Genomic DNA, 27,328 nt, shown 5'->3' with positions numbered 1-27,328 from the left:
CATTACTGCTGAGTAATTAGAACTCTGAATGGCATTATACCTATATCATTTTAAGGGGATTTTAGTAATCTACCCTGCAGCCCACTTTCCCACTTAGTCTATAGGTTTGTTACGATTGACTTTATAACCATACAAGAAGGACAGTAATTGATGGTGGTATTTATCTTCTTTGAGCCAAGCGCAAGTGTTCATCTAACATTTAAAGTAGGATCTTTTTAATCTATATATCTAGGATCTGTTGGATAATGTAAACCAAGAGGTATGCATTAAGGAAAACTCTTCCAGTGACTCTGGCTTCCACAATCCAGTCTTATTCTCCATATAAAGATGGTATAGACTTTTTATCCCCCAGTATTTGGCAAGATCCTTGCTTCTTTAAAGCATTGGCACTCACAGAATATTTCACAGACTAAACTCTTCAGTTGCTTCACAGAAACATCTCATACCCTGTCTCCTCGCAGCCACACAGGCACAGCCATGGAAACAGCGCATGTTTTCCAACTGCTTGGCCCCTCATCCTCCCACCTGAATTACAATACTAATAACAAAAATCTATCAGTGTCAAAGCCTCGCATTATTTTTCTTGAATGTTTGAGTCATAGAATTTATCACACTCATTTTACAGTTGCAAATCTATTCTTCAACAGCTCCAAGATACAGACAGTAGTTAAATTAACATTCCCCAGCGTTCACATACATTTTTGGTTATGCTACCTGTAATGTTTTTTGAGGCTTAAGAAAATCAAGAACTCCTTCACACTCTGGGAAAACCTTTATGGAAATACAAAGCTGTTTTAGTGAAAGAAGAAAAAGCTAATGGGATATTTTAGCACCAAAATGTCAGGCTTTCCTCTTTTTTTTTTTTTTTTTTTTCCTGTTTGTTAGCTAGGATTAGCCCCCTGTTTTCACTTCGCTGTTCTATTTTCATTGCCAGCAGGTTGGCAAATAGGTATGTGTCTCTAATAAAGTAAACATTTTCCCCCTGAAATTATGAAGTTATAATTCATCCCCTGTCTTCAGGCAGCACTTTTAATATGAAAGCAAAGAGCTATTCTGATGATATTTCACTGTTGTGCTGCCTTCCTTTGCTCTTTGTAATTGCCTCTTTCTTCTGTTCATTAAAATATATTTACAGTTATATTAAGTTTACATGAAAATACTAGACACAGCATGAAGCAGTTTTCATTATGTAGTCATTTTAATTTTAAAGTTTTTTTTTCCCCACACATATTCCAGTCTTTTGTGTCTCATTCCAAATTAGCAGCCCACACCGCTAATGTGTCTAGTTAATTATATGCATGTGCATTTAAATTGCATACATTGATGTGAACCTTTTAATATACTGTGGGGTGGTCCCTTTATAGTTAGAGTGGGCCTGGTGCTCAATTCCAAATTAACATACCTCTCGAGGATGCAAACAAGGACCAGCTGATGGAAAAGCTGCTGGCCCTTGTGAAGAAGGCAGCAGTACCTGTCAGATGTAACCCTCAAACCTTCTTTCCCAGGCCCTTAGAGGAGGAGACAATTAACTGTATCTAGGGACCAACAGAAAGTAATAGCACCAAGACTGGAGCAAAGCGTAGCAATAGCATGATTTGTTGGACTCCACTGGTGTTTGCAGACTTCACTCAAAGCGTAGCAGTTCTAAGTTCTCCAGATTTGTTGGCTACACGTGAGGCATAGGTGAGTAGATGTACCTTTTAGGGTCAGTAAGGAAATGAGGTGCAGTAAACTGGGTAATTTGGACATAAAACATCTATTACAGCTCCTCGCTAAAAAATGGTAAATTTCTAAAGATCTTAGAAATATTACATTTGTCTATTCTATGAATACCTTTCTTTATTCTGTTTTTATTCTCAGTTTTTTAAAATAATGCATGGCTGGCTATGGAGAGTATTTCAGGCTTTGAAAATCATGATGTTTTGTTCATACAAGTTGTTTGACATTTGGGGTAATTCAGGAGCACCACTTTTTGTAATGCTAGTTTGTACAGGCTTGTGCACTTTTATCTGATGAGCACAGGACTTAGGGTTTAAAGCAATTTATGGCTGCAAACTGCAAGATTATGTGCTCACAATATTGGGTGATTAAAGCGAATGGGCTTCTCATGTATCCTGCCTTGTACTTAGGCGTCATCTTCTATACATAACTAAAGTCATTTTGTTTAGTCTTAGCAATTAATATTTGATTTAAAAACTATTTCTAATGATGCTTATGACCAAGTACTTTTTACAAATCAAAGATGGCTTCTACAGGGTTGTTTGATCTTTTTTGAAAAGAAGAATCCCAGCTGGTTAAATGAGGCTGTTTCCAGCTGTTCTAACTTGGAATCCTTCTCAAGCTAAAGCAGTAGTGCTTTACCATCCTATGAGGCTTCAGCTTCAGTCCCTTTTCAACTGCTTCTATTTATTAACCACCTGCTGTGTCTTTTTAAATGCCACTGTCTCCACAGGGTTACAGATGCTGATGTGGTGAAAGAGAAAAGTAGCTAAAACATACAAATATATATATCTAGAGAGAGAGAGAGAGAGAGGAGCCAGTATGTGAGACACCCTGCTTGGTTACTCATTTAAATGACTGTTTTTTTTTTTTTTAGGGTGCTAGTACTTTCCGGATACGTCTACTGTTTTGTTGCCTCCCTCACGATGCTAATGATTCTTTGGTTGGGAGTGGCATTCGCATACACTGCCTTTATGCACCCTCTCCATATCCTAGCTATCTGTCATCCGTGCATAGTGTATGTTCTGCAGTCTCTTCTTTGTTTCTTCTGCTGTAAAGAAACTTGTAAAGCTAAACGTACATAACATCCTCGTCAGTATAAATAAAAATAACACAATCTCCAAAAACTGCGCTGTTCCTCATTCTAAGCCATGAGGACACAAAGTGTGTCTTTGAGTGTAGTAGCAAATTTTAGACATAAATTTCTACTAGGCTAAAATTAATTGTATACATTTTCTTTTTATTGTAATGTAATAGATTCATATGATAGCGCATATCAGGGTAGCATAAGGGATCTTTGTTTATATAAAATACACTTGGTACTTATTCTTACTTCTAGTTACCAGTGAACCTATTCCTTGGCTAATTTGTAGGTGCCTGGATTAGAGGTGTTGATAGGAGTTCCTTAGCAACTGACCAGTTCTTAGTTGACTAGTGTAAACTTTCATAATATACAATGGCATGATTATAACCATTTGGACAGTTTCAACAGAAACAAAAATTACATAACTTTGAATATGGTTCTTTCTTGGCAAGACGAAGCATAGTGCTGTAACACCTAGTTTAGAGCCAGTAGTAATAAACATTGGTCAAATTATTTAACCTGTGTTCGTCTGTTTCCTTATCTGTAAAATGAGACTACTAATCCCACCTGATTGGGTCATCATGAAGTATAAGTAAAGGAATGTAAATAATGTGTTTGGTGCGGTGCCTGGTTCGTAGAGGTCCTTAATAAATGGTAGTTGTTATCCTCATTTGTTTATTAATATTTATTAACCATTCACTATGTGCCAAGTACTTTGTTAGGCACTGAAAGTTTGGTGTGAACAAAACAAACCCACCCTCTTTTTTTATGGAACTTATGGCTTCTTTAATCTTGCTGGGAAGGTGGGAGTGTGGGTATTGTGGGGCTATTTATCAGGCCACTTTAAATCACCACTTTTATTTAGCTTTCCCATTGAGTATCTTTCTAATTACTGTGTTATTAGCAATACCTATTGCCTACCCATTGCACTGATATTCACATAGGATTTGTCTGAATTGGGAAATAATTGTCTATGGGTTTATAGAGCACTTAATGAAATTTGAATATCTGATTATTCAGGATGCAGTTTTGAATGATAAAGACATTCCACATGTGCTGTTGATTATATATTGTGTTTCTTAAAGAAACATTCTAACTTTGGATTAGTTTTTCAGTGGCCCTGATATTTAATTTATTAAAATTGGAATTTAAGGCTATATAGACTTAACTTGAAGGCATGACAATTTTATTTAAAAAAATTTTTTTTTAGACAAAGAAGAAATGACTTGTCAGATCTGATCTTCCCTGAGTAACCTTGGATTTTAAATAGCCTTTAACTGATACAACTAGAGAGTACTTTAACAGTCAATCATGCTTTATTTGGATAATTCGAAATGACAGGTTAGCATTTTTCAGTGCTTGGCATAGTCTGAAAATATTCATGCCATCTGAATGGTTTCCCCATGGATTAGAGGTGAAAAGGTTCTAAAGCAACGGTCCAGGAATCCAGAATAGTTTTCTTTTCAAAAGTTAATTCTCATCATTTTTACTATGACGACTAAGAAACCACAAGGGAACTGTGTGAATCTTTTCACAATTAACAGGCTTAATCTGGATGAGCCTTTAGGAGAAGCTGCTAGATTTATAAGAATAAGAAACCCAATTGATGAAGCCTGAAATTACAACAGCCATTGATCAAGGGTTACATTGCCTCCTAGCCTGAATACTTTTCTTATTAATAAGAATAGTAAAAATCCTCTCTGTTTTTACAGTACTCTTTGAAAAGCCAAAATACACAATACCGTCTTTATCCTGGTGGTCACCTTATGTGGAGAAAATATGATGTTATTTTTCACTTAAAAGGGAAAATGGAAATCTGAAAATGAAAAGACTGCAGGGATTTTAATTAAATGCTTTTGCCACCCGTTTGCCATTGTATCATCTGTTCTAGAGCCCATTTCTCTTGGCTTTCTTATTTTTCCTCTCTACCTAGTCCTCTCACATATTAAGTTTTAGGATTAGTTTGAATATCCCAGTGCCTTCCAGTGAGTCATTCTTTACTCAGTCTTGAGTTTAATAAATTTCTTAAAAATTATAAAACAGGACTTAAAAAAATCAAGGTTTGCTTTTGGAGCTCTACTTTTACCAGAGCTCAGAAGAAAATGAAATGTCTGGAGCACTTGGGTGGCTCAGTCATTTGAGGGTCCGACTTCAGCTCAGGTGGTTTGTGAGTTCTAGCCCTGCATCTGGCTGTCTGCTGTCAGCAGGGAGCCTGTTTTGGATCCTCTGATCCTGTCTCTGCCCCTCCCCCACTCATGCTCTGTCTCTCAAAAGTAAATATTAAAAAAAGAAATAAAGAAAATGTAAAATCATTGTCTTCTTGTGAATAAGTGAGGACAACTTATTTTATCTAGAATTTTGTTTTAGAATTGTGTACATACATTGCAGCTTAGTTCAGATATGAGAGTAGTGTAGTCATCGAAGCTTATCTTCATAGAATATAATTTTCTGCCCATACATCAATCTCATGAATTGAGACAGAAGGGAGTGTGACAGGCAGAGCTTTGAATCAGGGCTTGAATACGTGACCTTTGGAAGTTAAACTCTCTGAGTTTAATCAGCTGTAAAGCATAACCTCGTTGTATTCTTCTTGTGAAAGCTGATTTCTTTTTTTTAAATTTTTTTTTTTTTAACATTTATTTATTTTTGGGACAGAGAGAGACAGAGCATGAACGGGGGAGGGGCAGAGAGAGAGGGAGACACAGAATCAGAAACAGGCTCCAGGCTCTGAGCCATCAGCCCAGAGCCCGACGCGGGGCTCGAACTCACGGACCGCGAGATCGTGACCTGAGCTGAAGTCGGACGCTTAACCGACTGAGCCACCCAGGCGCCCCTGTGAAAGCTGATTTCTATAAAACACCAGGCAATAATTCAGATTTATCATTATTTAATGTTTTAGTTAAAACTTTTTAAGTAAATTAAAAAAAAAATTTTTATATTTGAAAGTACAATAAAATTGAGGTCAGTTCAGATTTTTTAAGTGTTCATATATGAAAAGTTAAAAACATACTTGGAAGGCAACTTCACCAAACACTTCTTGGATATTGACTCAGTGACAGGCAGGTATGCAGGTGCTGGGAGTTTATGACCTTAAATCACTAAGTATGCACAGGATTAGTAAGCTGATACTTAAGATGAACACTATGGTTAACAAGTACAAGTTGGCCTGGATAGGGACCAGAGAAACTTCCCCGAGGAGAAAGCCTAGAGGGAATCTTGAAGGAGAAAGTCAGTACAGGTTTGTCAGGCAGAGATTTGGGGAAGGGGTTTTCCAGGCAAAGGGAATAGTACAGAAGAGAGACTTTACAAACTGGCAGGAACTTGGAGTGCCTGGGTGGCTCACTTGGGTAAGCAGCTGACTTCAGCTCAGGTCATGATCTGACAGCTTGTGGGTTCAAGCCCCGTGTCTGGCTCTGTGTTGACAGCTCGGAGACTGGAGTCTGTTTCAGATTCTGTCTCTCCCTCTCTCTCTTCCCCTCCCCACTTGTGTCCTGTCTCACTCTCTCTCTCAAAAATAAATACATTAAAATAAAAAAAGAAACTGGCAGAAACTTGGCATGAGTATAAGGGGAATTTTTTTCTGAGATATAAAAGATCCCAGATAATGAAAAGTCTTAATATGTTGTGCTACAATGTTTGGATTTTATTTTCATGCTTTTTGGGAGGAAGCATTTGAAAGATTTGGTGCCAGTGAATGACATAATCGAATATGTATGTTAGAAAAATGTACTAAAGCTGTTTTCTCTGTTATATTTCATTCCGGTTCTCTCTACTCATACACTGAATTGACTTCCATATCAGAAGAAACAATTATCTTGTTTAACCTAAGACTGTCATCACGTTGATGTTAGGCACTTTTGTATATTTATGATCTTCGTTGAAAGCTCTGTAAACTGCCACCCGAGTCTGTAAATTTTAGTAGCTCACAATAGTGAGATATAAAGTTCATCCCATCTGACAGTCTCATTTCTTAAAACTATAATAGCATGAGTCCAAGCAGGAAGATTTTGCTTTTGGGCACTGTCCCATTCCCTGTGCCTTTGGTACGGTTGGCACAAGGATGTCACAGACATGTCCAGTGCACAAGTCTCACAGGATAATAATCCTTCATCATAAATATATTGTTCTTGACAGTGAACACTAAGAAACCACAGGTTGATGTATTTTACACTGCACACTAACCAGTTTCTTTCTACAGCCTGATTGAGAGAAGCAAAACATTTGTTAAATATAACCTTATGGGGACCTCCTGGTTCCCAGTCCCTCAATCATTTATCCAGATGGATAACAACTGTCTGCACTTACTGCCTTTTCTCCCACCCATTTCTGTCTACAAGCAGGGACATGTCTGTGCCTCTGAGTGTGAAGGTACATTTTACCAGTGATCTTCTTATCTGTGACCTGGGTGTTGTCCCAGGTCCTCCTCAAGCCTCCCCCAGGTCCTCCCCAAGCCTCAGTTCCTAACCTGTTTAGAAAGCTACCACGGTCTGCCTTCATTTCTCTCCCAGCCCATGGGTACTGCCCACTTTCTACCATGTGAGCCAATGTCCTGCCCAAGAAGCTGTCTCTGTCCTTCTCATTGCTAGTCCTGAAACCTTTCAAGTCTGCCCAAACTCCTGACCTGACCTTGCTTGGTGCCAGTTTCCCAAAACACAAATATGGAAAGGCACTTAAAAATATCACCAAATGGTGTTTTGAACAAATCCAATTCTTAGAATGGAACAAACTAAGAGATACAGTGTAATGGGAAAAAAATGTGTGGCTTGTAATCAGACAGCTTTTCGCTTATGAAATTGGATCTACCGATGTAGATTCCAGTGTGCCAGTTACCATAGTGAGTGTCTTACCCACATCGCCGCCACAGCCCAATCAGAGAAGTTTCCATACAGGAACGAGGCCTGGGAGGGTTTACAGACATGCCCAGTCTGTATGAGGGGGGAGGTTCAACTCCAGATACGTCTTTCTGCCTGGGCTCCTGTCACCACACAACACTGCCTCTCAATAATGAGTCTGTAGATAAAGTGAATGTTTTATTAAATAATGCATTGCCCTAGTATAGTGCTTTGAGGTTTATAAAGTGCTTTTATTTATATCTCATTTGATTTATGGAATAACTGTGAGGTAAGTATAACTAACCCTGTTTTTCCAGAGAGAAAACTGAGGCTCACTAGATCAAGTGACTTGCTCAACATGAATCAACTTCTAAATGGCACAACCAGTATTCATAAACTTAAGAAAAAAGTCACATATGTATAACACCAGGAACATCTTAATGGGATATACTTGTACTGCTCCCTCTGCTGAGAGTAGGCACTGGGTACTACTGTTTCTTGCCGTGGCCAAAGACATATTGACGATGCTGATCCCCAAAGGGGATATGTGTATGCCATTTGGTTTAGTCAACTTCCAAAGTAACAGTGTTAGCTTTGGTTTATATGCATTCTCTGCGTGATGCTTACATTCCTACCCAATTTACACAGAGTACATTCCACACAGGAACATACCACATTATAAATTGTATATCATCTTCACAGGATCGTTTCATATCGGGCAACACACAGACAAATCTCCCTTTGTGTTTACTTTTTTTACATGTAAAATTATTGTTTAGTCTTTGTTAAGATCTTAGAGCTGGTATGACTACAATCATGATACAATGACGTATTTTACTGTGTTTTCCAATGCCTTCCCCTTAACCTCTCTGCCCTCCTTGGTGGAGATTTTTTATGCATTTTGCTACTTGAATCTTCATTTATGGCTACTTTTTTTTTTTCTTCTTCAGGTTTTGTGATGAAGGAACCTGTACAGATAAAGCCAATATTCTATATGCCTGGGCAAGAAATGCTCCCCCTACCAGACTCCCCAAAGGTATATCTGAGGCCTCTTGCATAGTCTTCTATAAAGCTGCTTAATTTCTGACTCCAAAGTACTTTTTATTATATGTTCTTTCCACAGTTGTTGACAGTGTTCCATTTTGCAATTTCACACTAAAAAAATATCTGTATTACCTGCTTTGTATTGAAAAGGTTTCATTTAAGTAGTTGCTCTTTCTCTGCCTCTCTTTGGTATAACTTGCCCAGCACAACAGCTTGGATAGAATTAGAAAATACCCTAGAATACCTCAAGCCACCTTTGGCCTACAGCACATTGGTTCCTGACAGCAGGAGCATTTCAGAAGCCAAGAGAGCTAGGAATTAAATAAATTGCTGTTTCAGCAAACAGATTAAAAAAAAAATAGTCTTGGAACCTGGGTATTTAATGTAATACCAAACCTCAACTGGCTTTCTATCTTCACTCTAAATTGCTCATCACTACCAATGTGTGAATGAATTATCAGGCTCTCTTCTATTACCTTGATGTTTCTTAATGTCAAAGGGAATGTGCAGTTCTCTAACAGAATATGTCTGCCATGCTTCAGGGATGGTGTCTTATACACCTGTTTCTCTCTTGCCTCCCTAACTTTGCCAGCTCTAACTGATACCTCTTTTGCTTTGCTTCAAATGAGCTTCTGAATCCTCTCCATAGTTTACCAGGCAGCTGCTACCAAACACTTTTGCAAACTAATGGGGGCTGGGGGAAGGCTGTTATAGATTTGTTGACATTTTAAAGATCCATTGGTTGAGCAGATAAAAAAATTTTTTTTCTCCACCTGTAAATATTTTCTCTGTAGATTTTTAAAAAGCTTCCTAGGAAACTCTATTAATAGTAAGACCATTAGGAACCCTTCAGATTCCAAGCACTTATTGACACACTGGACTTTGTAATCTAATTGATAACTGGTTTCCTCAATGACCTTTCCACAGATACCTGTTTTCATATGGGAATAAAAGCATTTCCCCTGAGATATTTTTAAGAAGTCTGTTTTCTATATTCAGTCAGAAAATAAAAATGAACGTGAATATATTCAAAACAAAATGAAAGTGGGTTTATGTATGTCTGTTATGTACTCAATAATGGCAGAATTTTGTTTCATTCTATTTCTTTCAAACTGAGTAAATTCTTCTCTTAAAGTGTATGTGTTTACTCTGGTTCTGAAATGGGAAGTATGGATAGAAACCTATCAGAGCCTGTAGAAGGAATGATAGATTATATTAGAAATTTTCAGTGAATGCCTGGTTCATTTCCTTTTTCATATAACATAATTTCATATGTTATATGCTATTTTATTTCCCTTTGGATTTCATAGATAAGCAACCTGAGATTAGTTCCATTTTAGACTTTCATCTCTAAAATATTAATTTATCATCTTTATAAATCTTTAGGAGTTGGATTCAGAGTCGGAGGAGAGACTGGAAGTAAATACTTTGTACTACAAGTACACTATGGGGATATTAGTGCTTTTAGAGGTAAGTTTTTAAATTTTGGAACTAAGCACAACTTTCAATACTATAAATATATAGAATGCATACAAAAACTTAAAATGTATGTACAAACTGTTGACCACACTCTCTGCTCATTGGGAAAAAAAACTGCTTTTGTTTCCTTTAATTTGAGACGATTGAAGCAATGACTTTTATTTTGGAAATGATGCCATCTTATACATTCTACTATTCTGCTATGCTTCTTTCTCTTATGCTGACTTCATGGTTCTTTTGCTTTCCAATGTATTGTCTTATCTATCCTCTCCTTGCAAGCAGTATCGTCAGAAGAATAGGGACTAGCAATTTATTTCCATTGCTAGAGGCAAGCCATTGAGTGAGTCACCATACTTTGCAGTATCAGGGAGGTTCTCAGACTCTAGGGCTCATGTCAGTGCTTTCTCTGTAATCTACACTTGCCACTTCATGAACTCATCCATCATCCACTGCAGTAATGCACAGACCCCACCCACTCTTCTGACACTGCTGAACACCCCCCTAGACACTCATTGGTCTGCCCATGATTACGATGCACTTCATTTTTTTAATTGAAGTATAATTGACATACAATATCCGATTAGTTTCAGGTGTTCATCACAGTGTTTCAATATTTTTATACATTATGAAACGATCCCCATGATAAGTCTAGTTACCATCTGTCACCATACAAAGTCATTACAATATTATTGACTATATTCCCTATGCTGTACATTAATCCCCATGACTTTATAACTGGAAGTTTGTACTATGTACTTCATTTAAACCCTCCTTTTCTTATTATAGAATCATTAACATGAGGAAGGGGCCCTGTTCCCAAGGCAACAGAGACTGGTACTTGTTATTCCTTCTGCTACATTTAGTCAAACTCCAACTGCCTTCCAGGTTCACACTTCAGTGTTCACGGGAGTGTAAATATTAAGGAATCTTCTCCTTGGCTTATCAGCTTTTCCACTATGTCTTGCTGACTTACACATATTGCCCCAAGTTTTCTAATTTAACGTTATATTTCTGCTAACTAACCTGATACATTTTCCTCTCCAGACACATTAGCTTTCTATCCAGTAACTAAGTCTTGAAGTACATGTCCATCTCTGCCTATGAATTATCCTCTGGGGCCTTTGCTGAGAGTGCCTCGTGTGGTGATAGTTTCCATAGATTCCCAGTATTCAGGATGGGGACAGTAAATGCGGTCTTTCTCTGGGAACAAATGTTAGAAAAATTGTATATAATTTTTCAATTAGAGCTAACATTGCAGTCAGACATATTATCAATTAAACAACCTCCTGTGGACCAGCCCATGAACCTGCCTTCCAAATGAAACTTGTTTTTCTATTAAAAATATACTTTGAGGTATAGTATGCAAATAGCTTTCTGTTTTTAGAACAGAACCTAAAACCTTAAGTTGTTAACTGTAGTGTTGATAGAGGATTCTGTTGAAAACAATGAAATAAATGTGTTTGAGCAACGACAGAACTTATCTCTTCTAAAAATTGACTGTGTGGGTGTCAGTGGAACAGGCAGATGCCACCACTGCTGACTTCCAAAGCACTGACCTGACAATAATTTTCCCAAGAAGGCAAGGAAGGCTTTCCCTGTTCCCACAACTAAGGTATCCGGTCATACCTACACACGCTCCCCCACTCCGACTCTCGGTCCCTCTATAGAGCCCTGGACTTCACTTTTCAATCTAATTCCTCTTAGCTTTATAGTACATGCTAACACATACCACAATGATACCCTAGGCAAGATGGATGATATGGACTAGTTTTTAAGCTATGTTACTGTCATAATATATATTAAGTTCTTACTGGTGAGGAATTAATTTTGTTTTATAATTTATGTTTAATCTAGAGATAATTTAAGTTTTGATATTTAGGGGTGCCTGGGCGTCCTAGTTGGTTAAGCATCTGACTTTGGCTCAGGTCTTGACCTCACGGTTCGGTTTGTGGGTTTGAGCCCCACATCACTCTCTGTGCTGACAGCTCGGAGCCTGGAGCCTGCTTTAGATTCCATGTCTCCCCTTCTCTCTGCCTCTCCCCTGCTTTAACTTTGCCTCTCTTTCAAAAATAAATAAACATTAAACAAATAATAAAAGTTCCAATATTTAATATGTAAATATATAGTTATTCTTTACTGTAAGAGACTGATCAGAAATTTTTATACTAATTTTTCATTTTCCACCTTTTTGAGAACAATTTTCCTAAAAGAAGGTGCAGATGAGGTATGAGTTAGAAGCATTACTGGTGCTATAATTCATAGGCCTTATTGTAATATAATAAAAATATAAACAAAAAATTTCACCATGTAATTTTTTTAGTAGCCTTAAATACAGTTTTGTGCCTTAAGCTATACACGGGTACATGGCTCAGAATAATAAATAAACACATGGGAAAATATCAAATCTCACTAAAACTAGAGAGCATTTTATATTTATTAAATTGGGGGTGTGTGGAGATTGAATTATAAAACCCAGGACTGCCAGGGTTTGGACTAATCTGGTGATACAGTTTGGGGAGCTTTTTGAATTAGTGCACTGTTTTGGAAAGCAACATTATCATATTATATACATTTTATATAGAACAGTAAAATCTTGCTCAAGGCTCTTATCCTAAAAAGAGTTGTTGTTTTTAAATGAGCTACCTACCCATGGTTGTTTCTGCTCCATTAACTATTAATATGAAAAACTGGAAAGTTAACAAATGTCCCTAATAATAGGGGACTAGTTAAATAAATGGTATAATAACAAAAATAATAAATCATAAAAATGTATAGAGACCACATAAAACCATAAGTAGGCTTGCATGTTTCCAAGTATTATAAGGAACAAGGAAAAAAAAAAGAAAATAGTCAATAAGCATGAAAGACAGGATTGTGTGATTATTTTTTTTCCTTGAAAGTGTTATAACATTATCTTAAAGTTTTTAAAATTCCACAAGTAGAAGTAATATGTTAAGTCTGTCAATACCTACCAGTTAGTATGCTGTATTCTCAATCATACCCTTCTGACAAAAAGCATCAGTATAAATCCCCTCTATATGCCTGATTTCCTATAAGGAGTGATTTATACTATATAAAATTTTTATGTTCTGATGACACACTTATATCTAGATATACCTAGAAGTAGAAAATAATTATATCATCTTATCTTCTAGTGATGAAAAATCACATATGTGCACATACACATACACACATATATCGTCATATTGGTGTTGGTCAGGATTTGAACCTAATTATGTTGAAACCGTTTATGATATTTTTGAGTATAGAAATTATACATCAAAAGCAGACTAACACTACAAGGAAGTTACTGCACCCCTGAAAAATAGGAAAATGTTCAGCTTCAGGGTGTGAGTATTTATCCTTACAGGGAATGTTTTAGACATCTGAGAAGCCTAGGACTTTTTTTTTTTCTTTCTTTCTTTTTTTTTTGAAATTTAAATTCAAGTTAGTTAACGTACTGTGTAGCCTTGGCTTCAGGAGTAGAAAGAACCCAGTGATGCATCTCTTACATATGTCACCCAGTGCTCATTCCAAAAAGTGCCCTCCTTAATGTCCACCCATTTAACCCATACCCCTACCCAGTGTTCCTCCTGTAGCCCTCAGTTTGTTCTCTGTATTTAAGGGTCTCTAGAACTTTTCTTTAATAGAAACACCAATAGTGAAGGTAAAATATTTTAAAATTTATTGGAATGTTTTAAAGTATCAGAAGCCAGATGGGTGTGTCTTACACTGTGATCTCTATTAGTGGGAAAAATTGAGTGTGATTTTAGACTGAGTTCTGTGGAATTACATGAAATATTTGTTTTGGTTTGGGTCTTTGTTTGTTTTGGAAATTGCACAGAATGTGAAGCTGTTAAAAGCATCATTTAAAAACAGCTATCTTTATTAAATGCCATGTCAATCACAGTGTCAGACCCATGCTGGTGCTGGTATCCTAACCTTCCTGCCCAGAAGAGTTTAGTATATGCCAACAGGAGGGACAAGCACAGAACTGCATTTATAGACAATTCTAGAAATGTATATCAAGTACTGAGGCTGTGGAGGGGCAGAGCACGCAGGTTTGCTGGGAAAGCGGGGGACAGCGAGAGGAAAAGGCTTCTTAGAAGGTGGAAACAGAGCAAGGATTTGCGTGGTGGTCAGGAGCCCCCAGGTAGGCAGGGGCAGGGGGAAGACATGTTCCAAACAAAGGTGAAAGCATGTGTATAGACACAGGGAAGTGAAAAGCCCATCCATGAGGAAATTTCTGTAATTTGGTGCTCCTGGAGTGTGAAATGTAAAGACAGAAGTGTCAAGAAATGAGAACATTGGTGAAAGGTGAGGGCCAGACCATACAGAGCCTTGTCAGGACTTTATTCTCACAAACACTCAGAGTGCTTGTCAGCCAGACAGTAACCTAGGCTTCAGTCCTAGGCTTGACTGTGTGGAAAAGCCACTAGCCTTATGAAGAAAGCATTGAGGCTTTAGGAGACCCAGGTAACCCAGAACTGAGGCTCCGGAAAGCCAGAATGAGTTCTTTTTAAAATATAGAGTCACTAATTTTTATAAATTAATATTCCATGGAAAACATAATGTAATATAATTAGAGATGAATGTCCCAGGGAGCCTGGCTGATTCGGTTGGGAGACCATGAAATTCTTGATGTTGGGGTTGTGAGTTCGAGCCCCATGATGAATGTGGAGATTGCTTAAAAATTAAAAAACAACAACAACAAAAAGAAACGAATATCCTGCATAAGCAATAGCATTCAGGGGTTAGGTGTTTAGACTCTAAGACCAGATGGCCTGGCAATGGCACTTGCTTGTTTTGTTACCCTCACAAACTTTCTAAGCCTCTCTGCCCCCTCATCTATAAAATGGGATCATAATGGTTTATAGAAAGGTACCTGGTAAGTGCTCAATAAATATTAGCTAGTATCATTATAGTCCCTATAAAAGGCTTCAAAGTGACAATAAATTGCCCTAAATGCAACCTTTTGTCGTAGTTGCCTATAATATAAAGGGTGTGTTGGTTACTTTTCAGGGGTGTTATAATGTCTTGTATTTAGACACAGAACTAAGCTACTAGAAGTTTCCTGGTTATGCTGTTTCCTGTTCTCCACAACATTTGTTGTTATTCATAGTTCATTTATAAGAAGATAAACTACAAGACAGTCCCTGCCCTCAAGGGAATTAGAATAATGGGAAATAGAGATTCCTCCTCTTTTTTCTTTCTTCACAAGTTTTTTTCAGTAATGTCTTGTTCCAAGAAGAAAATTATCCTGAGATTGCTGTAGAAATTTGGCACATCTTCTGGATGCTTTGGCCTAGGGGAATCTCAAGAAACTGGCCTCTCCTTTCCAGAGTTATCGGCATTAGCTTGCTATTTTCCAGCAGTAACTCATTTCTCAAATTGGAAAACTTGCTCACTCACTAACTGAAGTTGGAACGGATATCCTTAAAATGGAGATAAGAACCTCTGCCCAAGTGCAGAAGTTCTGACTATCTTTGTGTGGCAGAATTTCCAAACTGTCTTACTTTCCAACTACTTACTGTCCCTTCAGCTCTTGTTGCTGATAGGAAAACTATCAAGGATACAGAGCCCTTCCCACACCCTCGCCCCAAACACACATACATATCTAGGGTTTGCTTTTACCCCTTCATCACAGCTCTCAAAATCCACATACATTTTAGTATGTTCCTTGGAATATAGCTAAAAGATTCATTTTCCTTTAGAGGGGTGTTTAATACTTGTACTCTAAATGAGATGATCGAAACCTGAGGTACCTGTTTTCAACTCTCTTTTCTGTGAGCTCTCAGAAATTTAGTCTCCAAATTTCTGGGGTTATAAGTAAAATCAGATCATAAAATTCCAGTTAGAACCCTTAAAGAAGAAATCATTTTTAATAGCCAAGTTTTTTAGAAAGCCAAGGTTTTAGCTCTGTAAGTATTATAATTATAAAATATTTTGGACAGAAATCGTTCCCAAATATATTACATGTCTTTTCAAATTAAAATAGGTGGTAGATGTTAAATGTATAGTTGTGTCCAACACAGCTGTTAGTTTCCCTCCCTATCCCCATCCCTCTTTTCTTTGTAATTTTGGGATATCGTTCTAAACGTCAACGACTGCACAATGATTTCCCTTAAAATTGAATATATGGAGTTTTTCTGTGTTATTGGGCTTGTTGCCTCCTTCTATCTGCTTTTCTGTATTTTCTGTGTGTTCCTCTTTGTCAAGCTACCACTTCAACTCATTTTAATTCCCACAGAGCACTGCGTGGAAGTAAAGATGAGTAGGCTCAAAAATCTGCCTTCATGTAGGTCACCATCCAATGGCAAAAAATAAAAATAAAACAATAGCTATGATCACATGAGTCAGTACACAGTCCTCGCAGGTGGTGAGAGAGGGGATTGATAAGCAGGTAAGACCATACCCAGTTTAGAAAGAGATTGATATTTTTAAAGAGTTTTTTAAATGTTCATTTATTTTGAGGGGAGGGGGGAGGGGCAGAGAGCGAGGGAGACACAGAATCCAAAGCAGGCTCCAGGCTCTGAGCTGTCAGCACAGAACCCGACGCGGGGCTCGAACTCACAAATCGTGAGATCATGACCTGAGCCAAAGTCAGACGCTTAACCGACTGAGCCACCCAGGTGCCCCAGAGATTGATTTCTTATAGACATTGTGCTCCCTTCTTCTAAATTGATGCATTAGATATGAAATCCAGGTGACTAAGTTTCATATAATTGTTTCCAAATTTAGAATAAACAGACTCAGATTTAAAGCCTTTCAAAGGAACTTTCTGAACAAAATCATGAGAACACTAGTGCCTGAACTTGGTGACCTTCAGATTTGATTTCTACTTGGCTTCTTTGTCTTATTCCATCCTATGATCCGTTAGGTGTGGCTTCTGAGCAGCTTAGTTCAGGGGAGGTGGGTATTCTTGGACATAGGATGTGAGTTCACACATTCACACGTCACACTCATCCACATGCACACCCTGGGGATCCCCGTCTCACCACCACTGCAGGAACAGTAGAACGAGCATGAAGGAATCAATGGCAGGCAGAAGGGAAAAGAGAGGGCTCTCGAGGAATTCTAATTCCACTGTGACTTCTGCTGCATCTCTGCCTCTTACAAGACTACTGCCAGGAAGCTATCAGAAAAAGCTTTGAAATTGTGAGCACAGGAAAAATCCCTTGCTAATGCATTTTTGAACAAGATGGAGTATAGATCAGTGGCAGGGCAGCGACACTTAAAATTATTTCATTCCAGTATAAAGCAGACTACTCTGACTTCAGTGGAAGCATGAGAGTGCTCTTGACTCCCTGGTACCTGGGTCCTGGATAACAACGGGGAAGGTCACACCCCACCGCTTCCTCTGTTGTCTTCTCTAAATCTCTCTCAGAGGCTTCCTCCTGCGCTCTCTCCAGGAAGATACACCCATGCTTGACTTTACTTCTCTACAAAGTGAGGGATACTATAGGTGGGGTGTTTAAAGCCAAGTATTTTCTATTGGTTTGGATTACTTTCTATAGTTAACTAACCTCCTTTGAAATTGCAATTGTGGAGACTGTTGTTCATGCTTCTCCTCACCCCCAGCCCCTCCCCACCCCCCAGATGCCTGAAAGCCATGGGCCTATACACTGACAGAGAGACCTAGATGGCACCTTTCTAGTCCTCAGCCTGGCCTTCCCTGAATAGGACCGTTAGTGCACGTAGTCCAGAAAGCCTAATCCCCTTCCAGAATATAGGAGGTTCGTTCTCACCATGGTCTTTTATTCCAGAGTGCACATAATGTGCCCAAATTCTCAACACCAGCAACAGCACCCCTGCTTAAGCAAGCGTACCTTCAGTAGATGCAGAAATGTGGCTCCGGAAGGCTGCACTTTGCCCTTTTCTCTTTCAAGGCTGTGATACCCATGCCATTCAGCAAGTCTCCTTTCTTCCCTCCCCAGCTCCTACTTTTTTTAAAGTTTATTTATTTGTTTATGGAGAGGAAGAGAGCCCATGCACACGCACATATGTGCACCCTCGCAAGGAGAGGGCAGAAAGCAAGGGAGAGACAGAATCCAAGCAGGCTCCGTGCTGTCAGTGCAGAGCCTGATTCCGGGCTCGATTTCACAAACTGTGAGATCATGAAGTAAGCTGAGATCAAGAGTCAGATGCTTAACTGACTGAGCTACCCAGGCACCCCCCAACTTCCACTTTTTATTTCTCTTTTATTACTTGATAAAAGTACAAACTTTTACTCAGGTGCTTTGGGCCATGTGGTTTGGAAGTAAGGACTGTAAACCTGATAGAAAGGTGCTTAAGCTCATAATCCATGTATTACATTATGTCACCTTTGGGAGGCTGAGGCACCATCTCTCATCAAATATGCTGATATTCCTATAGCAAGATATTCAAATAGTCACACTACAAGGCATAAATAAAGACGTAAATAGCATCGCATCCATTCAGCCCAGATTTTGCTGCCAAACATTATTAAAAAACTCTTTAGGCTTCCAGAGCTTTTCAGATTTCAGAATTGCAAAAAGTTCTATTAGAACAAAGAAACCTATTCCCTAATACTTGAGTTATCAGTTGAAATACTAACAAGATTGGAGGACTCTGGATATATTTGAATATTTTCCCATTAAAATAATCTCACCCAAACTTTATTTTTCATCTTTTGGAAAACACAGAAAAATATTAAAAAGAAAAGTAAAAACTCCCTCACAATGCCTTACTCTTCAAAAAACCTGTGATATGAGGTGAGGGTTGTACATCTCTATGAATATACTAAAAACTGTTGAATTATACACTTTAAAGTGGTGAATTGTGTGGCATATGAATTATATCTCAATAAAGCTATCGAAGAAAAGGTATATAGATGGCAAAGAAAAAAATCTATAATACCCTCTTCACTTGTACCTCCCTTTCTCGCTGGACACCCACCTTCAGGTAAGTATCATTTAGATCTGCCTACTTTTCATATGCTTATCCTAACTAACATTTGTATACACACAAAAACCACAGATATGTATATATGCACTTTTTCTCTTTTGGACAAAAATCAGACCACTTTTCACAGTTCTGCATCTGCTGTTGTTTTTAATTTAACAATGTACCCTGGGCATATTTCTGAAGCAGCCCATGTAAAACTCTTCCATTATTTATAATGGCTGCCTAGTATTCTGTTGTGCAGATATACTATAATTTATACATCCTTCTCTCTATTAAAGACATTTAAGTTCTGAGTTTTTTGCTATCACAAGCAATGCTGCAGTGAACTTTAATGTAAGCAGTGTTTTAGGTAACGATGTATTGTTTCTGCAGGGTAGATTTCTAGAAATGGGATTTTGGGGTCGTGGAGTGTTTAAACCTTAACAAATTCCACCAAATTGCCTGACAAAACAGTTTTTCCAATTTACAATCCAAGTGAATGAGTGAGCCCCATATCCTTCCCTCCCCTAGATGTTTTCACACTTGAAAAATTTTGCCCATTGTTTACTTAAACAAAGGAACTCCTCTTACTGTTTCATTAAAAGGATTGGAATTAGCTGGAAGGTCTTAATAGAATTACCTCTAAAGTACATAGTCTAGTTAAGGATTTCTCAAAATCTGATCTGAGGACCACCTGCACCAGAATCTCCTTGGGGTGCTTTTTAAAATGAAAATTCTTGTTCCATCCGGACCTACTGAATCAGATGCATAAAAGGTAGAGGTGAGGCACAGGTGTATTGGAGCTGCCTCATAATGACTCCAAGACCCAATTGTTAATTTTCACATGTTTTTTGAGCCTTTTGCTAATTATAACCATCATTAAAAATGAAGGCAATAGATACTCAAAAATCATCATCTCCTAATTATTCACCGCATTTTACTATTACTGCTCTTGGGGATATTTAAGTTATTATTTCTATTGTATCTGTATGGTGGAAATAAAATAAAGTGGCGTGTTAGCTGCTCATCTCTTCCCAACCTAGTGTTCACTGACGTCACATTGATAACTTGAAATCAACCATTATATTATGGTAATTGACAAATGCTGTAGATCTGTGCTTGAGAAATTATTTTATTGGATCATATTTTTAAAAAATGATGGAAAAGATGTCAGTAATGCAGATTATTGTGAATAGTCAAAAAATTTGAGGAAATATTCCTCCAGTATTCAAAAACTATTAGCCGGTACAGGAAAGATTTTGCTCACATCATTGACAAGCAAATGCAGTTCTTACATATATCTTTGTTGTTTCAATAACCAAGAATATAGGGGCGCCTGGGTGGCGCAGTCGGTTAAGTGTCCGACTTCAGCCAGGTCACGATCTCACGGTCCGGGAGTTTGAGCCCCGCGTCAGGCTCTGGGCTGATGGCTCAGAGCCTGGAGCCTGTTTCCGATTCTGTGTCTCCCTCTCTCTCTGCCCCTCCCCCGTTCATGCTCTGTCTCTCTCTGTCCCAAAAATAAATAAACATTCAAAAAAAAAAAAAAAAAGAAAATTAAAAAAAAAAATAACCAAGAATATCAACAAACATTCTTTTCTGAATTACTCCTCAGTTACAACTATATATCGGCTATGGAAAAGTTCAGCAAAAATTAAGGAAATAATTCTGTGAAATTCAACTGGTGATATGGAATTTACAATAAAGAATATTATATATTTTATTATTTATGAATTATGTGCTGCATATCTTTTATATTAACAAAAACTATAATATATTTATATGTACACACAAGCATATTTTTCCCGAGAGACAACAGTATGTTACCGGCACACCAGGGAGCCCAGAATTTTGAAATTTTAATGAGCTGCCCAGTTGATTTTGAGGCAAACTAAAATTTAAAAGCTGAGGCTCAGATTTTTCTAGTAAGAATTGAGTTCCTTCTACATTTTTCCCCCCCTCCCATGCTACAGGTGTGTCAGGGCATTCTCTGGGGACTTGGGACATGAGCAGAATAATTTGCATTTACCAAAATAAGTATAATTAAATCTCAATTCTCTTAAGAAAGGGGAAGCTTTGAAAGAGGAAAATGCATTTAATTACTGCCTGGTTATTCTAGCACTTTCTTGATTTCACTTAGAAATTTAAAAGAGAGTTTGTTTTTATTCTTAACGTTTTCACAAAATTTGGTGTAAGTCAAAAAAAGTGGTGTAAGTAGAAGCCACTTAGACTGAATAGATGACTGCCTTGGACATGTCCCTCCCTATATATAGGTGTGCAAATGTTCCTTCTTTACATTTAATCTAGATGAACCTTTTTGAAGGGCAGCAAAAATAAGTTATATCCTCCCCCCAGTTTTTACACTTTTACTTCTTTTAATGTTTATTTTTATTTATTTTGAGAGAGAGAACAGGCAGGGGAGGAGCAGAGAGAGAGAGTCTCAAGCAGGCTCCATGCTGTCAGCGCAGAGCCCGATGCAGGGCTCAATCTCACGAATCATGAGACCATGACCTGAGCTGAATCAAGAGTCAGATGCTTAACTGAGCCACCCGGGCATCCCTTACATTTTTATTTTTAAGTGGAGCTTATGGAGTGACAAGGACTAGAAAGTAAGAGAAAAGCAGAGACCATGAGACCAATTCTGAAAGAGAAATGACTGGCAAGCACTTGGTAACATTCCACCTGCACAAAATTTCCATAGCTCCTTAGGCCTTTTCAGATAAGAGATGGAAATGTGGTTAAGAATTGTTAAAAAGAAAACCATAACTTTTCTTTTCTTCTGTCATAAAAAAGGAGTGAAACCCATAGACCTTTATGAGTTGTGTACTAACTTGTTTTTAAAGCACTGGTTTTTAACACCAGATACTGAGTGTTCAGGGTGACACAGCATGAACAATGTCCCTCTAGGGATCATCTAGCCCAACCCCTCCATTTTACAGAAAGGGGATCGATGCTGAAAAAGGTTAAGTGATTTGCCTAAGGTGATATAGCTACTAGTCCAATGCTATTAAAAACCAAAACAATTTAATTTGTGTTGGATTTCTAGTTTGTATATGAGCCAAAGTTCATGTCTTGCCTGTATAAAACAAATAATGGAGTCAGTGTTTCTAAGAGTCCTTTGAACTGCTAGGAACCAGGAGGAATGAGCTTTTTGAATGAATATGGAGTCGTTTACCTCATCTCATTTCTGCCTTTCATCCTGATGTATGAAGTAATCCACTTCCCTTATCCAGCAGGGATATTTCGAAATCAGGTTGCTTGATAGTACCACTGATTTCAGAAGAACTGTAATCGGATGTTCTTCATGTTCTTGTCTACCCTTCATTATACACAAGCAGCTTGATATGAGTCATGGGAATGATTTTAGGACTATTCAGTACCTCTCAAACGATCCAAAAGAAGCCTATTCTCCTGCAATATTTTTTTTTTTTTGTTCTTGCCTATCTCTTCACATAAATGTGAGCTTTCTGATTCCCTAGCTTTTTCACTTTGTTAATCATCCTCAGTATGGAAGACTAATGATCCTTATTCATCTCATTCATTCCATGGGACACCTGTTTATTTTAATACCTAAATATGGTCATTAAGAATCAGAAATTGCATTTTCATTCATTTGGTTGTAAGAAGACATATTAAACACTGCAGTATTATTTCTTTGTTAAAGAATATATTCAGAACATTTTTATCCCTTAAAATGTGTTTTTTAAAGCAATTTAACATTGAACAATGTAATATTTAGCTTAAGTGTGTCTTTTTTTAGGAAGAAAACTTCCCCTAATACCATTTACTTTTTCATATTTTGAATTTATTTTCTGTTTTTGAAGAAAAGCTTATATTTTACCTTCATTTACCTCTTTGCAACCCATGCCTTTATAATCACTCATACTTATTAACTTCTCTCTTGAAGTTGGTCAGGGCTACATAGTCCCAATTAATTAATTCTATTTAAATTAATAGCAGATAACATTTCATTTTTTAACCAAAAGAAATTAAGAGGAGAAATAAAGTTACTTGCCCATTGGCTCACATAAAAATAGGGAGATGCAATTATGTTTCAGTGAAATCTAGTTCAGGGCACTGACACTCTCCAGGGCATCATCCTTGGATGTTACCCATTTTGCACATACTCCAGCTAGTTTCCTACCCTTCACCCTTTCTCTCATTGCTCCCCATCATTGCCTTAGCATGTTTATGTTTGTTTCCTATGTTCTAGGAATTCTGGCAAAAGAGGAATTTTTAGAGAGATATGCTAGGATTTGCACATTCCATTTCCCATTTACTATTAATACCCTTTTATGGTAGTTGACTGTCTTACTTGTAAAATGGAAAAGATACCCTCAATAAATATTTGACAAATAAAGCATTTGATGAAAATGATCCAATTATAATATTTAGTGATATTTACAAAATATTGTTAGAAAAATAGAATCCACCCTTCCCTAGACCTGGAGGAAACCCCACTAACCTCCCTGTTTCTGCCAATGGAAACATTTCTCTCTTCTTCATTCAATTTGAAAACCCTTCATCCTGCTCTGCATTTCTTCTCATTACAAATTCTTATTTTCTCTATCTTTGAAAACTTTCAAGAATTTTTCTTCTTGCAGCAATATTTCTCCTCTTCACACTTGTCTATCCCCATCATTTTTTTGCAAATGTTTCTTATTCTTGTTTCCCCAACTTAATTGTAATAAATAACTGAAAGAAGGATAAAATCTGATCAATAACCACAGTCCCTTCTACACTAACCCTTTATGTTATGGTATAAAGACTTGCTTAAGGACTAAGGGAATTTTGAGAGATAAATCTGGTCATCAAGGGGTTTCAGTATTTTTTCATTAATGTAGAAGTGATACTTAGCACTTATATACCTTATGTAAGTATAGTTACAGTATAAGTATACTTATATATAAGTATACTTATAGTATACTTATACTTATATATAAGTATACTTATAGTATACTTATATATAAGTATACTTAGCACTTATACCTCTCAACTCTGAAGTGTTTTATAAATGTTACTTTATTCACATTACAACATAAACATATTTATTGAATTACTGAAAACTAATGCTAAATCAAATATAGGAGCTATAATGTTCAAAGTGTATTCCCTAATTAATACCAAGGACTACATGCATGCATAATTATATGTAAATTAGATTTTTTAGATTATTTTTTTTTCACTGAAGAACCAAGCACAATACACAATAGTATTTTAAGTTGAGGAAGATAATTGGGTGGAAAATGTAGCCACTGATTTTAGATTGAGCTTCAAAAGGCATATATTGCAGCTAAATTACTGCATTTGCAGAATATGAAGTTCGTGTTGTCAAAACAAAGTAGGATAGTGTTGCCATAGCATACCCTCTTTTTGTTTATCATTCATGAGCATTTAGAGGTTTAAATTAAATAAAAGGTGGAGAGCATCTTGCACAAAGGAGTTAAGAATTCCAAAGGAGATGAAAGGTTAACCTTTTATATACATAAAAAAAAAACTTCCAAAATGATTTTAAAAATCATGATAGAGCATTTTATATGAGAAACATTTTTAGCTTTATATTTCTTTTTTTTTTTTAATTTTTTTTTTTTCAACGTTTATTTATTTTTGGGACAGAGAGAGACAGAGCATGAACGGGGGAGGGGCAGAGAGAGAGGGAGACACAGAATCGGAAACAGGCTCCAGGCTCTGAGCCATCAGCCCAGAGCCCGACGCGGGGCTCGAACTCCTGGACCGCGAGATCGTGACCTGGCTGAAGTCGGACGCTTAACCGACTGCGCCACCCAGGCGCCCCTAGCTTTATATTTCAAATTGAATTTAAAACAGTATCTTTGACTAAAACTTTGAAAGTCCTGGAGTATCTGGGTGCCATATTCAGTTAAGTGTCAGACTCTTAATCTTGGCTCAGGTCATGATTTCACTGTTCATGAGCTGGGGCCCCACATCAGGCTCTGCACTGATGGTGCAGAGCCTCCTTGGGAATCTGTCTCTCCTTCTGTCTGTCCCTCCCTGTTTGTGTGTTCTCTTTCAAAATAAATAAGTAAACTGAAAAAAAATAATTTAAAAACTTTTCAAGTCCCTTTTCATTCCATTATTTATTTAATACTTTTTCTGTGGTTCCTAGACTTTTGCATGGACATTCAGCCCTCAGTGGGGAGAACAAACAAAAATTGGGAAGAATGCAGAAGAAAATTTAGATTATCATTTTTAAAATGAATATATACTAAAAACAGAGACACAGAAGTAAGAAAGTTGATAGGGCTTTCACTGACAGAAAGGGAAAAAATATTTCATAGTAACCAGGTATGATATTTAAAATAGTCCAGTTTAACTAGAAGCTAGTTAAGTGTGCTGGGTTTTACCTAAAAGACAACTCCAGAAAGACTAATAAATGTTTACATATGGCATATCCATGACATAAATATTTAAAACTTAATGCCTTAGGAATGGGACACAAATGGAGGGTTTTCCCTCTTGATATGCATGCTGATTACAAGGGTATGTTAGCATTTTTAAATTCCTGAAGTTTAAGTACCTTTTGATTTGTGCACTTTTCTCTTTATTATGTAGTTCAACAAAAAGTTCAAAAATCAATCAACAATTAAAAACTCAGTGCCATTTTTAAAAAATATTTACCTAGGATTGGTGGATTTTGTCCTTTACTTCCTTAGAATTATGATTCTGGGGCAGTTTGATAATTCTGAGAGAAGAAATCACATAAATCCTAAGCTTTGCTGTAGATACTTTTTTTTTCTTGCATTCATAAAAGATGGAAACAGGAAGGTGCTTTGACATTAGTCATGCCTTAACATCCTCCACCAACAGAGTGATTGTAAAAGCACGTTGGTGAGCCTGCCTGCCTGCCTTCCATTTGATCTCTTTTGGGAACAGCACAGGCCATCATTTGTGCAAGTCGTCTTCTTGCAAGATGGATAAATGCATTTTCTCTTCCTTGCCACAGGACAGATGGAAGCTAGTAATTTCTGCTAGTCCCATAGCAGAGAATACAAAATCAAAAGAGGCTAACTCGCTGCAGTGACAGCTTCAAAAGGAATCCCTTTTTGAAGATTTTTTTTTTTTTTGTAGTGCTGGTTTATTTAGCACCGAAGCTTGTCTGTTAAGCCAGCTTTCAACGGCCTCCAGGTTGTGTCTGTATTAGCAGTGCCCCTATTGCAGATATATTTGCTAAACAGATACACATTTGCCGTGACAGCTCAAGGTATTCATGCTTTTTGAGTGAAGATTATTTTATATCAATGGATCTATAACTGGAGAGTACTGATAGTCTGAGATTATGATTTCAGGGATCCACGGATTCTCTAGGAGCAACTTGGTGCTTCAAATTTTTTCTTGAAGAAACTCTTAAGAAAAAAAACTTCCAGGTATACATTTTTTGGTAAATTTGGAGGATCATTTTTTACTGAGTACTGTCCAGTGACTTTGAGACCTGTACTTATGATACAGGTGGTACCACAAAAACAATAAAGGAGCTGTGTATTAGCTTCATTAAAACCAGAGTGAACACAGGAAAAGACCCCAATTTGCTGTTCCCTCTGCCTCCTGTGCTGTGTCCATCTCATCAGCTACAGCTTTTCCGACTTACAGAAAGAACCTTTTTTTTATATAACCACGCAGTCCAACTGTATAGAAATAACTTTTATTTTTTTAACAGCATAGTCCAGCTGATAAAACTGACAGCAAGCTGTTCCAATGCGAAGGCGACTGGCTGTGTTTAATCTATTAAGAGACCACACCATCTACACTCCTAAGGGATTTTCCAAGTAATTTTGCCTACATGAAAATTTCCCTGACTTTAGAAATGAATCCCCAAGTAGTCTCCCATTCTTGGTCACCTTGGGAGCCATGATGTAATCTCAGAAAAACATCATCTGTCTCATTAAGTTAATATTGTTCATTTAGAACAAAGAAGGTGGGGGCGCCTGGGTGGCGCAGTCGGTTAAGCGTCCGACTTCAGCCAGGTCACGATCTCGCGGTCCGTGAGTTCGAGCCCCGCGTCGGGCTCTGGGCTGATGGCTCAGAGCCTGAGCCTGTTTCCGATTCTGTGTCTCCCTCTCTCTCTGCCCCTCCCCCGTTCATGCTCTGTCTCTCTCTGTCCCAAAAATAAATAAACGTTGCAAAAAAAAATTAAAAAAAAAAAAAAAAAAAAAAAAGAACAAAGAAGGTGAAGATCAAGCCAGCCTAATAAGCAAATAGTTACTACGCTATCTGTACAAACATTATTGCAGAATTATTGGTGTATACTAGT

The 27,328-nt window shown here is 37.5% G+C and overlaps 1 protein-coding gene across 16 annotated transcripts in view; it reads left to right on the top strand.

Moving 5' to 3' along the window:
* PAM (peptidylglycine alpha-amidating monooxygenase) overlaps positions 1–27,328 on the top strand; it is a 287,568-nt gene that overhangs the window by 174,117 nt on the left and 86,123 nt on the right. For all 16 annotated transcript variants that reach the window (XM_086690473.1, XM_086690089.1, XM_086690162.1 and 13 more), the window contains exons 6-7: positions 8,586–8,671; positions 10,066–10,149. In XM_086690473.1, the coding sequence (XP_086546599.1) occupies positions 8,586–8,671; positions 10,066–10,149 (170 nt within the window). The remainder of the gene's footprint in view (positions 1–8,585; positions 8,672–10,065; positions 10,150–27,328) is intronic.

The sequence above is a fragment of the Puma concolor genome, chromosome A1 (genome assembly GCF_028749965.1).
Source record: "Puma concolor isolate L17-30 chromosome A1, mPumCon1.1.hap2, whole genome shotgun sequence".
NCBI classification, from domain to species: Eukaryota; Metazoa; Chordata; class Mammalia; order Carnivora; family Felidae; genus Puma; species Puma concolor.
The sequence above is the reverse complement of the archived record's forward strand: the minus strand, read 5'-3'. Positions and strand labels throughout refer to the sequence as shown.